Raw genomic sequence first — 15,340 nt, forward strand, 5'->3', positions numbered from 1 at the left:
CCGCTTGTTTGGTTTTAGTTTCTTTTTATTCAAATTTAAGAAATGTGAAAAAGTATGATTAATTTATAAAAAAAGGAATCGTAGAAAACGTAAGAAATAATTCTGAAGAGAGTTAACTTTAAGTGCGGATAGTACTATTTCTAAACGATTTAAACAGGAGACAAGTGTACAAAATTGCATACATTTATGACAATGGAAAATAATGTTTCTTGTTCTCATTATTCAAATTTAGCTCTACAACCGTTTATCATTTTGATCGAGTTCAAAAAGTTTTTTTAGTTGGTTGTCCATTTCGATGAATTGTTTTAATTCATACCAAATACAAGCAGTTCCATCTGAACTTGGCCCTTTCACCCGAATGTATCTGTTTCTGCGTAGTATCAAAGAACTCACATGATAAGAGACTTAGATGGTACGGCTTTTTATTGTCGAGAGAAGATCTAACAAGTCAAAAATTATGAAGCCGGCATTGTTTATGGTATTTGCGTTGGGTTCCAAGTAGATAAAGTTCGTAGATGTAAATACCGTTAGTGACGCGAGTTCTAGGGATCGAAGATTCTTCATGATTACCAGAAGTTAGTTTGTTATGTTTCAGTTACCCGCTCTCTTTCGCCTCCTTCAACTCATTGAGATCATTCTGCCTTTTTATCTGGAGTTAAGATGGGTGTATAATACAAAATTTAAAATGTTGCACCAAAGTGAGTCGACTTTCTGTTCTTAGCTGTTTTTATAGATACGAAATTCAAATACAGCATAATAATGCATAGTTATTTCTTAATTTTCATAATTTTTGTTTTATACATTCTGTCAAAAAAGTACCGGGAATTGTTCAATAAAACGCAAAACCATTGAGGCAATGTAAGTTTCGGGAAGAGGAAAAAGTCACAGGGTGCTAAATCCGGTGAATACGGTAGTTGTTCGACGATATTTGTCGAATTTTCGGTCAAAAAAGTGTTCACAATATGAGCGAGACGAGCAGCCACACGTCTCATGCCCAATTGATGGTGTAAAATGTTGCGAATTGATTCGTGAGTCACGCTAAGGTCACGAGCTACCTCCCTCAATCTTCAATGATGAGTTTTCAGCACCATTTCCTTAACTTTGTGGAGGACCGTCGGTCACCCGTGTTTTTTTGATAAAGCACACTCGCCATAGGCTTTCAGATCACGCTCAAACTCTGCGACACTATAGAGGACAGTTGTACCATCATTCCAGCAAAAAAATTTAGATATATATGTAACGCGCGCTTTTTAAATGAATAACTCCCGGTATTTTTTGACAGAATGTATAAAGCTACTGAAATCACTTGTCACCACCTAAATTTCGCGATATTTTTTAATGAAATAGAATAATTTCGAATTGATTTTTAATGACATCATCGCTATTAAAACCGTATGAGGGCTTTGCGATGGTAAGGTGAGACTGTTTGTCCATAAGTATTATAATTTCAGACCTGTATACTAAATAAACAGGATGAATATTTCTGCCATTGAAATGCACTTATTAAAAACACCATCTTCGGTTCAAAGGTTGCATAAAAATCTAGGTCCCTCTTTTTGCAGAGCAACATCCATCATATAATTTAGGAACTACAAATACCGTTGATGTACAATTTGGTTTATGCTTTATGCGTGTTTTCCGAAAGTAGTGGCGTTGTGAAACTTACAAGCGATTTGCGAGGATTTGTAAGCCATATTCAGAATGAAAGAGGAAATAAAGGCAATATCCGCGGCACCATTCACCCGGAATTCGTTCCTTTCAGATGTAAACTGGATTGTCAATGTTGACGTCCTGGAGGCACTATGACCACTGCAATTGCGAAATCACCCAGAACATCTTGCATTACGACAACGCATCGGGCATCTCTCGTTCATTTTGCAAGAATTCGTAAATCTCCAAGCGCTCTAAACTGCTCAGGTCTGAAGTTAGTATTGTTGTACGGAAGTGAAACATGGCTGGTTTCTAATACCATCACGCAGAGGCTACAATCTTTCATCAACAAATGCTCCGCATCATCTGTATATTCTGGCCAAACACCAGCAACGATGCGCTGTGGAGAACAACGTATGAGGAACCCATCCTATGGCAAATCAAACGCAGAGTGTGGCGATGGATAGGTCACATGCTTGGAAAACCACCACATAGCATCAGGAAAATGGTACTGGACTGGAACTCGCAAGAGAGCAGGGAACTCGCGTTTGGTCAAAGAATACTTGGAGAGGGCCGACGTTGCGTGAGATAGCAGATGCCGACGTCACATGGGACGGCGCAAAAACAACAACCCATAACCGTGTACAATGGAAGAGTCTTTTCGAGACCCTCTGCTCCCGAGCGGAGTGAACAAGGAACACAAAAAATACCAAAAAACCGAGGGTGATGAGACATCCCAACAGATTTTATGTGAATATTCAGCCTTAGCTGTATAATAGCTGAAAATGTGGCTGATCCCATGCTGTTAAGAATGTGACTACCAATAACTTCTTAACCGTCATTACAGAGTATATTGGGTATTAGAGACTTGATATCGGGATACAAAATATAATCTAGGTTGTTCTATTCACTTATCCATTATCTTCAGTCTGCTAAACGATCCTCTATAATTAGATAATATGATTTAAAACATATGCAATCCATTAAACATGTTTTAGTTAAACCATAAAAATCCCCAATAATGTAAGAAAATAACGCTTTCGGTTTTCCAAAAACAATAGCTTTGATAAATGGCAATTTGAGAGAAATATGCAATAAAAATTTGGTTATTTTTTATTTTCCCCTCCTTATTTTTTTACTCACCTATTACATGCAGGCGGAAAGCCATCGAAATCTTTGGCTCTGTGTTCACTTGACATTCGTAGATACCGCTGTCGCGTGGCTGCGCATACTTCACCTGCAGCGTCCAATCTTTTAAATCAGCAGTGCGTACTACCTGCGAATGTAAAAGCAAAAAGTTAAAATGTATATATAATATAATACAAATAACTAAACAAAAACTTTTGTGAGAGTTTCGGGCTTATATGTGTTACATTTAAATTATACTTTTTTACAAATGTCATTACTGCTTCGTTGTAAATTTAAAATACCTGGTTATAAACACAAATTCTAAATAGCCGGCAATAAAAGGCATTTAGGACTCTTTATAAAAGTGATTAGGTCTCATTTCTTTTTAGCACGAGAGAAGCAACTGGGGCGCTTTGTAGAACTCGACCAAAATCCCGTAAGCGGTTATCGAGCCAATCAAGAAAAAGACTTATTATACACACATATATATGTAAGAGGGAAGACAGTGCTTCTTTGACTATTTATTTATTTAATTTAAACTATTTTTTATAAAAATATATTTCATTCAATAATAAATGTTGCTTCTTTTACTGCTCGCGACTGACTTGCCTGCTATTCTCTATCTTCGTTCGCCGGGGCTGCTTTACAAGTAGGGTTACCACCCTTCACATATATGTATTTAGCTACTTAACTTCCCCTTTTAGATTATTGATAGATTATTCTTACTCAAAATTTAATTAAATACAAAATATACAAATGCTGAATTGAAAGGTATTCATTTGACCCATGGAAGTGGGAGGCAGTTAGTTAATTAGATCTAGTAAGATGCAATGGCACTCCAGTCACTACACTGTGACTATGTCAGTATATGATTGCTACACTGGTACTACATATTGAAATTGTTATCTTACCAGTACTGGCGAGGTGTATGAGGAATGGTAATGCAGAGGCAGGGCAATTGCCTTCTGCCTAGGCCATGTTTACGTTAAATTCACCACTTGATTACAAGGAAAGGCGCGGCACTAGTGACGCACACCGAAATCTTCATTTTGACCTTTGACGTGCTTAAAATTAATTTTTAGATATTAAGATCCTGTGATGACAATTTTTCGATGTTACAAGCAACCGTTGTGATGAATACTAATGAGTTCAGAACTAAAAATTTACTAGTCACTTAGGAGTCAGTTAAAATAAATTCTCCGTGCTTTGTAGTCCAGTTAGGTTAGGTTAGTTTTTTGTGGCTATCGGGTTAGAATTGCCAACTTACTTAGAGCATGCAGGTCCTTGGTGGTACCACTGTGCAACACGCAACCTGAGTATTTATTTATCATGGAACCATTTAGACGCTCTTATGAAGCATACCTGTAGGATAGGTAAATGGTAATGGTTTTCCTAACAACCTTGCTGTACTCCTAGCTAAGGTGGAACAATTACAGAGGAAGTGATCTTCCTCTTCTTCGTCCCTACGACTTTTGCAGTATTCATGAGAAAATACCCCTTGCATAGAAGAGTGCCTACCTAACATCCAATGACCGGTAACACAAGCCACGACCTTCGAGATGTTCTCTCTTGAGAGGTTGAGCAATTCTCAAGGGTTCTTCTTATCTATTTGCGACCAAGTTAGCCTGGTTGTAACACAAGTATTTTCTTCTGCCCAGCACCTATTGCCCTCCAGAAGAACATGTTTTATTCTTAATTTGCAAGTTGCCATAGGAATTCCAATACTGCCTCTGTTTTCCCTTCCCCGTTTTCCCTACCCTTTCAGGCTAGCTCATCGGCCTTGCAATTTCCTTCAATATCTCTATGTCCCGGAACTCATATAAAGCTGACCTTGAAGACAGTGCTAATATATTCCATGGAGTCAGCTTGGGATTTTAAATTTGACTTAGTTTTTGGTATATATATATATTTGGGTGTTTGGCCGAGCTCCTCCTCCTATTTGTGATGTGCGTGTCTTGATGTTGTTCCACAAATGGAGGGACCTTCTGCTGCTTCTGCGATAGATAATATCTGTAATTTTGCAATACTATGGTTGTTGTTTCCGGCAGTAAGCAGCAAACCAGATTTCGTATGGTGTATTAATAATTTCCATTCTCAGACACGTTTTTTCCGTGCCACTGTAAAATACTTTACTCGATGTTTGTTTTTAAAAAGATTACTTTTGATTTTCCTCGAAAAATATTTATGTATTCATCAAAATTTATTAATAATTCACTTCTGCCAGCGCATTTCGAATCCTCAAAGCATTTCTGCTAAGCGCCTTCTGGCATGTCCTTGGGCTCTTCCAGCAATGATATCTTTACATTCTCAATCGTGAAAAATCTTCATCTGTCGGTAAATTTTTGAAGTTTTGGGAAAAAAACAAAGTCGCAGAAAGCAAAGTCCAGTAAATACGGCAATTGAAGCATGAACACAGTGTTACATTTTATAAAAAATACAGACTTTTTTATATACCTACATATAGACACAATTTATGATACTAAAGAAATTATGCTCAACACTACCGAAGGAGTTATTCTTAAGGGTACATTTAAAAGGAAGAATGTTTTAATTCGAAGAATTTATATAATCACTCCAGTTAAGCTATCTCTATAGCACCCTTTCAGTTAAGTCCAAATATAATACCTATATTTCTGTGGGTTTAATCTAGGAAAACGATCAGTTATATAAAATATCACATTATCTGCTCTCGAGTGGGCAACCAAATATCATATTTTATTTATTTTTAAACAGTAGAAATTTTTTTACTTTCATACTTTACTTGAACTGAAAACTTGATCCAGAAAATAGTTCAACATATAAAATTGTGCAACTGATCCACATACATACGAGGTGTGTTCAAAACGTATAGCGAATTTTGTGTTTTTTTCAAAAAGTTTTTAATTATTCATTAAAATCTATTTTGTCCCCTTCAAAGTAATCCCCATGAGATATTATGCACTTGTGCCAACGCTTTTTCCAATCTTCGAAGCACTTCAAAATATCATTTTTTTTATCTTGTTCAGCTCCTATTTCGATGCCGTCTTTATCTCGTCAATCGTAGCGTAGCGTCATCCTTTCATGGGCCTCTTCAGTTTCGGGAACAAGAAAATGTCTGGTCCCCGATCTGGGGAATACGGTGGCAAGAACTTATGATGCACAACGCCTCTGCAATCGAAGAAAACGGTAAGCAAAACTTTTACATTCGACCGAACTTAGCGCGCTTTTTTCGGTCTGGGTTCGAGTGGCAGCTGCCATTGAGATAATTGAGCTTTGGCTTCCACGTCATAACCATAAACCCACGATTCGTCACCAGTTATGACCCTCTGGAGAAAATTTGGGTCGTCGCGGACAGAGTCCAACATCTCATTAGCAATGTTCATGCGATGTTGCTTTTGGTCGAAATTTAGCAGTTTTGGTACGAATTTTGCGGCGACCCGTCTCATGCCCAAATCATTGAAAAAAATCGAATGGCTCGAGCCAATCGATATATCTAGGTCCTCAACAACTTCTCTAATGGTGATTCGACGATTGGCCAATACCATTTTCTTCACCTCATCAATATTTTCGCCTGTTGTTGAAGTGCTCGTGCGCCCGGCACGCTTTTCGTCGTTCACATCTTCTCAGCCTTCTGGGAACATTTTATACCACCGATATACGTTGCTTTGGTCCAAAGTAGCTTCTCCGTATGACACAGTCAACATTCGGAATGCATCCGCGCACTTAATTTCGTTTTTCGCACAAAATTTGATACAGGTTCTTTGATCCATCTATTTGAATAGGTAAAAATCGAAGACGAGCCGAAACACGTGCAAGTAAAGCAGTTGTCAACAATTAACTGAACATTCAAAATAGCCGAACTCATCGGCATGAGTGAGAGACATGAGTAGCAACATATCGCCACAAAAAAATCGAAACTCGAATATACGTAACCTGCGAAAATTCAAAATTCGCGATACTTTTTGAACACACCTCGTATGTTAGATTTGTTATTGTTGCGTATAGTTGATTGATAAACTGTCGGCGTAGTATCAGCATTAGCCACTAGTAATTTAACCATAAAAGCCTGATAATTTTTATTCTTCTTTTCTCTTAATTTTGGATAAATTAAATCGGATATATTTTTGCCCATTCGTGAAAATAGTACTTGCCTGAAACCTCTCGTCAGACGTGTAAGTTGAAATATCTGCGGTCAAAATATGTAAATCGCGTTTTCGAATCCATGAAACCTGCAAAAAAGAAATGTTAACCATAAGTTATTTTTAAGAGCAAAAAAAAGTATATTTTATTACAAATTAAATAATCTACATAAAAAATTTCCTTTGTTATATTAAAGTCCACACCATGACAGTACTAAAATATGTTAATTAAGCAAATGTATGCAAATAAAAAGGCTGGCATTCTTCCTCATAAGTCAAAGTAGTATTTTCTTAATGTACCGAAATACTCGTATACAGTTACTCAAATAAGCAACCACGCGTTTGAATATTTACTTTATAAATGCTTGCGACACCAAAAGTACCTGCATATTTCTTGTTGTGTTCCCTTCCCTCCAACGTCCAATTTGAATGTGCTGGAGTGAAATTTTGCTAAAGAAATTTCACCTATGCTCGACCTCGAAATCCAGCAGAACGCAATATCATATTGTACTAACTTTTTCTTGATTCCCACAGTCGTTTGCACTTACTGCTGGAGCAGATCCTGAAGAATTCGATGCTTTTGGTCTGCGCTCAAGAGTTTCTATCATCCACTTGAGCAAATTGGAAGGATACACATTCTGTTTGCTATTATAACAACGCTTCTGCTCCTATTACACGACAGATTTTTACCTTCCTTAAAAACGGTTAAACACTATTCTTCGGCAACGCTTAAAATTTTTTGCTTCTAACAGCACTCAGTAATGTAGAATAACGGTTTCTTAGATTGCTCTTCCAACCAAAAAGCAAGGGTTTGATGAACAAATCGTTGTAAGCATTTAAATGCAGAGTATTTAAGCCTGTGGTCGGTAGTTTGAGTAACTGTAAAATTATAAGCAAATGTATGTATAGGTATACATACATATGTGTTTAAAACACACTAGGATTGTTAGCTTCAACATACCTACAACTCATCAGCAAACAATAATGAACCAATCTATTTTCACAAAAAATAAATCCATACACGAGTAACAAATTGAACCAAATGAAGTTGTGCAGATAGATAAAAAGCCTTTACTGCTTCCGGGAATTGATTTTACTAAATTGGCAAAGCCAAATGGAGGCAACAAAAATTTCAAGGTTTGTCATTGTGGGGTTTGTTGCATGTTGACTATGTCAGAATGTGCAAGAAGTGAAATGCAGAAATCATTTATGTTTATGGGTCGAAAATGCAAACGAATGTATTACAGTAAATTAGGAAAACATGTGAATATAAGAGGGACGGCTGATAGTACTACAAACTAAGATGCTTAGCGATGCCTAACCATCTCTTTGCTGATAAAACTTACTGACCCATTGTATATATAAATAATGCCCCTTTTTTATTTTTTTAATTTAGCTCACTAACACCATCTCAAGCACCTGAAAGTAAATAAAGTTTTTGTTTATCGCACCATTACTCGTTACAATAATACTGGTAGCATCGCGAAACGTCACGGAGGTGGTCATCAAAAGACTGAGCAAAGTCCCCGACGAAGTGCCAATCAAATGGCGAAAGAAGTGAAAATATCCGACGGTAGCATCTGCCGCATACTGAAAAACGATCTCAAAGTCAAGCCGTACAAGATCCAAAAGGCGCATAACTCACACCAAAGCAGCAACAAGTCAGACTTGAGAGAGCAAAGGAGTTGCTTCGCTTGGCCAAAAGCAGTCAATTTCCGGACATGGTATTTCCAGACGAGAAAAATGTTCAAATTGAACAATTCGTTAACGCCCAAAACGATAGGATTTATTTGTCCGACCGTTCATACGAGCATTTCAGTCATCGATTGGCCACTAGGAAGCAACACCCGCCACAGGTAATGGTTTGGGCTGCTGTAACCGCAGATGGGCGGTCTCCAAACGTTTTCATCCAGCCTGGCGTTAAAGTAAATGCGAAATATTATCGGGAAAGCGTTCTGGAGGTTTCTTTGATTCAAATTCACCAGATGCGAATCCGATGGATTATTCTCTTTGGGCCATTTTGGAGAGCAAGTTGCTTACTAAAAGATTCACCAGTATCGAGGCGCTGAAAAAAGCCATTGTCCACGAGTGGGCCAAAATACCAAAGCAAAATGTGGTCATATCGAGCACAAGTAAGTAAATGATTCTTAATTTTGTATTATTTTCACACATTTTTTACTTTGAATTTAATAAAAGTAATTTTCTAAACTAAATTTATGGCTTTTTTAATTGGTTACACTTCGAGTGTCGGACCCTGTGATATTCTGCCGCCCCATTTATTCCGAAAACAATGCAAAACAGCATGCTAATCGTCGTATATACCAATTCCTCTGACTTCTTTTTACAGCGCTCAGAATGCTTACCAAACAGTACTCAGATATACTACAAAGTTATGTAGAAGGCGGATTTATACACATACATTTCTATATGTACTCGAAAATACCACACGTCACATTAAAAACTTGAGCAACCATACAGTTTACACGTTTATTTTAAAGACACATACATATGTAATAAATATAATGTGCAAATGTTGAACAATGAACAAATATTGATCCCGCTATATCGGAGATGTAGGTATTTAAAGAATGTACCTGGCACCTCCTATACGGACTAAACTTCACGACTCTCTACTCTTACAAAATTATTTCTTCTGGAAAAGTTACGTTATTGGAGACATTTTCAAACAAAAAATTACAAATCATTGCAACCAAATTACTATTAGTATTAGTAAATGCATGAAGCACAGAAAATAAGTACAAGTTATTTAGATAAATAAAATACACTAGAGCTCAAATTTGTTTTTTAAACTCTTGTTTTTCTTAAGTAATGGAAATAATATTGGTACTATTCCAAGGCAAAGGAGCTACTGCATATAACAAAAATGTGAATAGTGAAGTGAGCATTTTCAAGTTTTCTTATGTTTCCTTTGCGGCTAAACTAAATATATTGCTAGAGTATATTTTGAAAGGTATTTTGATGCTGAAGGGAAGAACATCAGTCAAATTTCGAAATCCACCTAATTCTGTTTTTACACGGTAGATTCGTTCCAGAAAAAATCGTGTAAAAAAGACATTGATCGTATGCAAAAATAGGTGATTGGTTCCTAATCTCTAAAACCTATTAAAAATATATATAATAAATAGTGAAAACAAGGATTTTTAGGAACAAGTATTCATGTTTATTTAATTAAATCACATATACAATGTTTACTTTTACAAGCATAGTTATTAAAGATAAACAAGTTATGCACTCTAATCTTAAAAATAACAGGAATTAAATGTGTGGCAACTTCAGGAACTAAAAATAATTATGTTAAACAGCTATGTTGTTAACGAAAATAATAGGTTATTCAATTTTTAAGATAAAAAAATTAAAAAGAAAAAATAAGTGATAATCATAAATACAGGAACATAAATTTAATCGCTGTCATCATCAGTTACTCGCATTCGCTTGCTTCGAACGCGTATACAATTACTATCATCGCTGGAATAATTTTGAACTGGACTTTCTCTTGCTCGTTCAGCATCTACATTTTTAACAATGAACTCTGTTATGAGCCGTTGTTCCCCAATTCTTGCTACCTCTTTGTATAATTCTTTGTAACGGCCATACAAGAATTCAGCTCATGTTGGAATTGTGCAGATCTCTCGACATTGGGATCATTTGAGATGAAATGGTGTCCTAATTTATTTGCAAGTTGAAGTCCTTCTTGAATTGAATTTGTAGTTAATTGTATAGGTTCTTCACTATCACTGCTTTCTATAGTATCAACATTCTGTGAGGCAAAATGTAATATTTCCTCTTCGCTAAGAACTTTATCACTCATCCGTTGATCAATGTCATCGAATACCAAGTCATCAAAACCCTCCCCACCAACTGCGTGTGCCAAATCAATTATATTGTGATATTCTTTTGTATTTGGATCCGCAGGATTTTTACTTTTTACACATTCTGGCCAAATTGCTCTCCAACATCCGTTTAAGGTTGATGGTCGAAAATCTGATAATGCTAAAGCAGCATGTTTAACGCAATCTTTAATAGAAAACTTTTTCAAAGCATCAATTACTGTAAGAGTTTTATCTTTATCCAAAGTGTCCAAAATGTACTGGAATAGTTTCGTTCCAGAAATCACCGATTGCCTGATTGAAATTTCATTTTTTGTATAGTTCTTATTGTGGCTTCATTTAAACCGAACATTTTGCCAAGAAATTTTGAGCCTTCTCCATTTCGAAGGCGATCTAAAATTTCAATTTTGGTTTCCAAAGAAATTGCTTTACGTTTTTGTTTTGTATATTATTTGACATTTTCTTTTAGGGATACATAAAATATTTAACAAAATTAAAAAATGTAAATAACTGAATAAATGTAAAATATTTTTTGGCTTACATTTTGTCTCAATGCGTTAAATTTAATCTAACGTTGGGAAAACAAATTTGCCAGTAAAAAAATTCTTTACCAAACACGTCTGATTGCATTTATAATTCACAAAATATTAACACATTTAAATTGCTCTGACCAGTAAATTTGCTTGTACTCTTATGCAAAAACAGGGAATTCCCTTAAATGTGTGATATGAACAAAAATTAAATTTGAAAAAAAAAATTTAAGCAGAAAAAATTTTAAACCGTGCTAAATGGAATAAAATCGTATAAAAAAATTTTAAATATTTTATTTTCAAACCGTGTTACATCAAAACCGTGTCAAAAAAGACCGGGTAAAAACAGAATTAGGTGTAGTCCAATATGGTCGTAAAGCGAAAAAATCAATTAAGAAATTACAACAAACAAATGCCAAAACATGTACATATTGTATAAGTATATGCCTCCTAAATGTATGCTTTAATATTGATACTCAATTAAAAAACCGTGTTAAGCAATATGATTATTACAAGCTGAAGAGCCCTTTTTGGGAGAATATAAGTAAGTTTTAAAATTATGCCAAAGACATTCCAAATAATAATCATAACCTATTGTATAATCAAAAAAAAAATAAGTTTTAAACTCCTAGATAAATACAAATATATATTAGGATAATGCTAAACAATCTAATTTTATCATAACTTTGTAAACTCTTATGTTAAAATGATTTTAGGCAATAAATGAAATGAAATGAAATGAAATGAAGATAAAGAGAGTTATGTAGATAATGCAAAGAATAAAGTTAAAGATAGGGATAAAGGTGAGAATAAAGATAAATATAAGGCAAAAACAATAAAGATAAAGAGCAGGATACAAATAGAGATAGAGAGGGGGCTGAGATAAAGATAAAGAAAACACTGAAATTAACTAAAAACAACTACTTACAATGGGAATTGTTATTGGTTGAATTTCCAACCACGAGTCATTTCAGTAAATATGTATTTGTACTGCCATGGAACGGCAGAGGAACTTTTTCATGGTAGAAATATACTCGGCAGATAGGTCCAAAGTCGAACCCCACTGTGAATATTCATCATAAAATTATAGAAAAGTTGTTTCTAATAATAGTCGCCTCTCGGTAGGCAATGGCAAACCTCCGAAAAAATACCATGGAAATCCAACGATTTATTTACTCAATTGATGTACTGAGAAAATCAAATTTCATCACCCGCAGCAGTTCCCTACGTAAATTGAAATTCAAGATAAATTAAGAGACTATTCCATTTCCGAATATCGATCTGGTTTACAAATGGCCATATAAAAAACTACTAAGCATGCAATTTACTTATAAATAAATTGTAAAAGTAGTTAGCTGAAATCAAAAGAGAATAAACAAATGGTGTTCAGCAAACTCAACTGCTTTCGTATGACTGTACGTAGTGTATAATATTTAAGTAAAAGTTCACATTTATACTTGTTGAAACTCACCGATTTATCACCCAATTGCTCGACTCGGCAATTTATCGTTGCCGTTTGACCCGAACGAGCTGTTATATTTCGTGGCATACCAAAATCAAATGTTGGAGGTGGGTATGTAGTAACCTCTAGTTGTTGGCCTTGCTTCAAAGGCGCCGATTCCTCAAATGAAACGCTTAAGTCCAACATGTTGATAGTTGCTGATTGATGCTGCTGTTGATTTTGATGCAATCCTCGTTGTTGATATGACTGACTACTGCGTTGTAAAGAGGAGTAGTAACTCCGATTTTCAGTGTTGATTGGCTCATAACCTGATTCACTGGCAACGCCATTACGGGGCAAGTCAAATTGAGTGCCGGAGGAAGACAACTGTAACGCGTGTTGATATACCAGAGCAGCTAAAAGAGGAAACATAGAATTTGCAGAATTTTGAAAGAACTGTAGTTTTTATATTAATTTTCAATATTCTTGAATATTTAGTAGTTAAATAAATGCAACGTTCTATTGATAATCTACTTGTAATCAGCAAAATAGCAAAAAACGGAAATTCTGAAAACTGCGAAACAACTGTATTTATTACTGGTACAGGAGACCGTTAGGGAGAATTTGATTGCCTACTGTCGAACAAGATGTGAAAACAAAGACTAAATATACTCATAGAAAATTAATTGAAGCCAGTCAGTCGGATACAGCACAGTCACAACCGTTCACAGCTCACAAACACTTCCTGTACGTATGAAATGGTCGCATGTGCATATGTACATCTATATGTAAATACGAGTACAGTACATGCCCATGCCGTATGAGAACTTGTGCATACATATTTATGTATGTAAAGTTTTCACAATATATTCAAATGTACGCTCACCAACCAAATGTAAGAACACCAACTTGTTTTGCGTATACATTTCTCTTCTCGTAATGCATTACTCATAAATACGGCACGCTGACCGGCCGAGACTTATCTGCTCCAACTTTAACAGGGTTCATGCTTGACGCACCTTATTGCTTTAGGCACACTTTTCGCGAGAATTTAATAGCTGAACAAAATAAATGGATTCTGAGCCGACTTTAGGTAGTTGACCTAGAATCGGCTGTATGTCTTCAGGAATGGCAAAGCGTTGAAAAAATATATCTTCAAAGAAAGGGAACGCACACCTTAATCCCGAATATGCAAAAAACTAAATCGAACAAATGCAGAGAAAGTACTTAAACTACTTCAGTGACAGAAAGTATCCACTGTGTCCAAGGAGTAATGATGACCAAATAATGTATTATTCGTTTCGCTATGCCTTACAACCATCTGCCGTTTGGAGGTGGCATAAAACTGTAGATCCCTCCATTTGTGGAAAACATCAAGACGCGCACACAACCAGAAGGAGGAGCTCGGACAACACTCAATTAAGGGTATACGAAAAAAACATAGCATATTACTGCCTAGAAAAAATGCCAAGAAAAAAAATACCAAAACCAAAACCCTGTATCGGTGCAGTAAGGAATGCAGATCTTAGTGCGCAAAGCACAACCCGACGAAATACTTTACGGCAATAAGGGAATCGTTAGATTTATGTTTTCAAAGTAAGTATCACATGAATGTATTACGTATTTCTTAAAACGAACCACAAATAGAGCTCTATAACGGGCAAGGAACGCGGCCCACACCCGTAGAAAAAGCAGCTGAACGACTGCTGACAATAGGCCGGTAGCAGCAGCGGTGGGATGAGTCTTAAAGCAGACGTTGGACCTACAAACTCATACCACATGTTGATGAGTGTTAATGAGAAAACATGGAGACATCGACTATCACTTTTCGCAGTTGCTCAGCGGACATGGCTGTTTTCAGGAATACCTGCACCATTTTAAGTTGGCAGACAGCCCTTTCTGTCAAAACTGCCCGAATACTAATGAAAACACCGAGATGTTTCTGACATTTTGATTTCAAAAAAACACAAAAACCACAAATACAAAATTTCTCGATTCGAGGTGGTCAACTTTTCGGAAAAGTATTTGCTCTCATATTTTGCTAACACATATTTTGAGAACATGCGGAATCGCACAATTAACATTCATATACGTTATAAATATTCAAAGCTAGCGCCGCTTGGAGGGTAATATTTTCAGGATATAAAAGTAGCTTACATCTTGCTTGGAAACATTTTCTGCTCGTCAGTGAAAGTACCGTCTGATTTGGTTAATTTGTTTTATATATGAGCGTGTTCGAAAAAGCAAACATGCAAGATAAGGTTTGAAAAAACTGACTTATCCTATTACACCCATTACATTTGCCACAATATATATTTTCAATATATGAACACTTTGGGTTATTATATACATATACATATGGTAAATGCATATTTACGTCGAATAGATGTAGTGAAGACTCATTGAAACTAAGTCATTCAGTTTCCAAATTTTTTAAAATCTTATTTGGGACTTTTCGTTGTTGGCTGAAATTAATTGCAATCCCTGCAAATATCTCTGGGTGTCTTTTTTATATTTTTTTGCTTTGATGTATGAATTACAACTAATATTAATGCAGGTCAGTGCCTCTCGTAAAGACTCTTGCGCATGTAGTATGCGCGGTGTACTCTTCCAAATAATTAGCAA

The 15,340-nt window shown here is 35.8% G+C and overlaps 1 protein-coding gene across 1 annotated transcript in view; it reads right to left on the reverse strand.

The window, feature by feature from the left end:
• The window catches only part of LOC128863273 (zwei Ig domain protein zig-8), a 63,677-nt gene extending 50,561 nt beyond the window's left edge, over positions 1 to 13,116 (reverse strand). The window contains exons 1-3 of the mRNA XM_054102368.1: positions 12,746 to 13,116; positions 6,909 to 6,986; positions 2,794 to 2,926 (exon numbers count right to left, since the gene is read on the reverse strand). Of these exons, the coding sequence (XP_053958343.1) occupies positions 2,794 to 2,926; positions 6,909 to 6,986; positions 12,746 to 12,922 (388 nt within the window). The 5' untranslated portion in view covers positions 12,923 to 13,116. The remainder of the gene's footprint in view (positions 1 to 2,793; positions 2,927 to 6,908; positions 6,987 to 12,745) is intronic.
• Between the last annotated feature and the right edge of the window lie 2,224 nt (positions 13,117 to 15,340).

This window comes from Anastrepha ludens, chromosome 5 (assembly GCF_028408465.1).
Source record: "Anastrepha ludens isolate Willacy chromosome 5, idAnaLude1.1, whole genome shotgun sequence".
In the NCBI taxonomy this organism is placed as follows: Eukaryota; Metazoa; Arthropoda; class Insecta; order Diptera; family Tephritidae; genus Anastrepha; species Anastrepha ludens.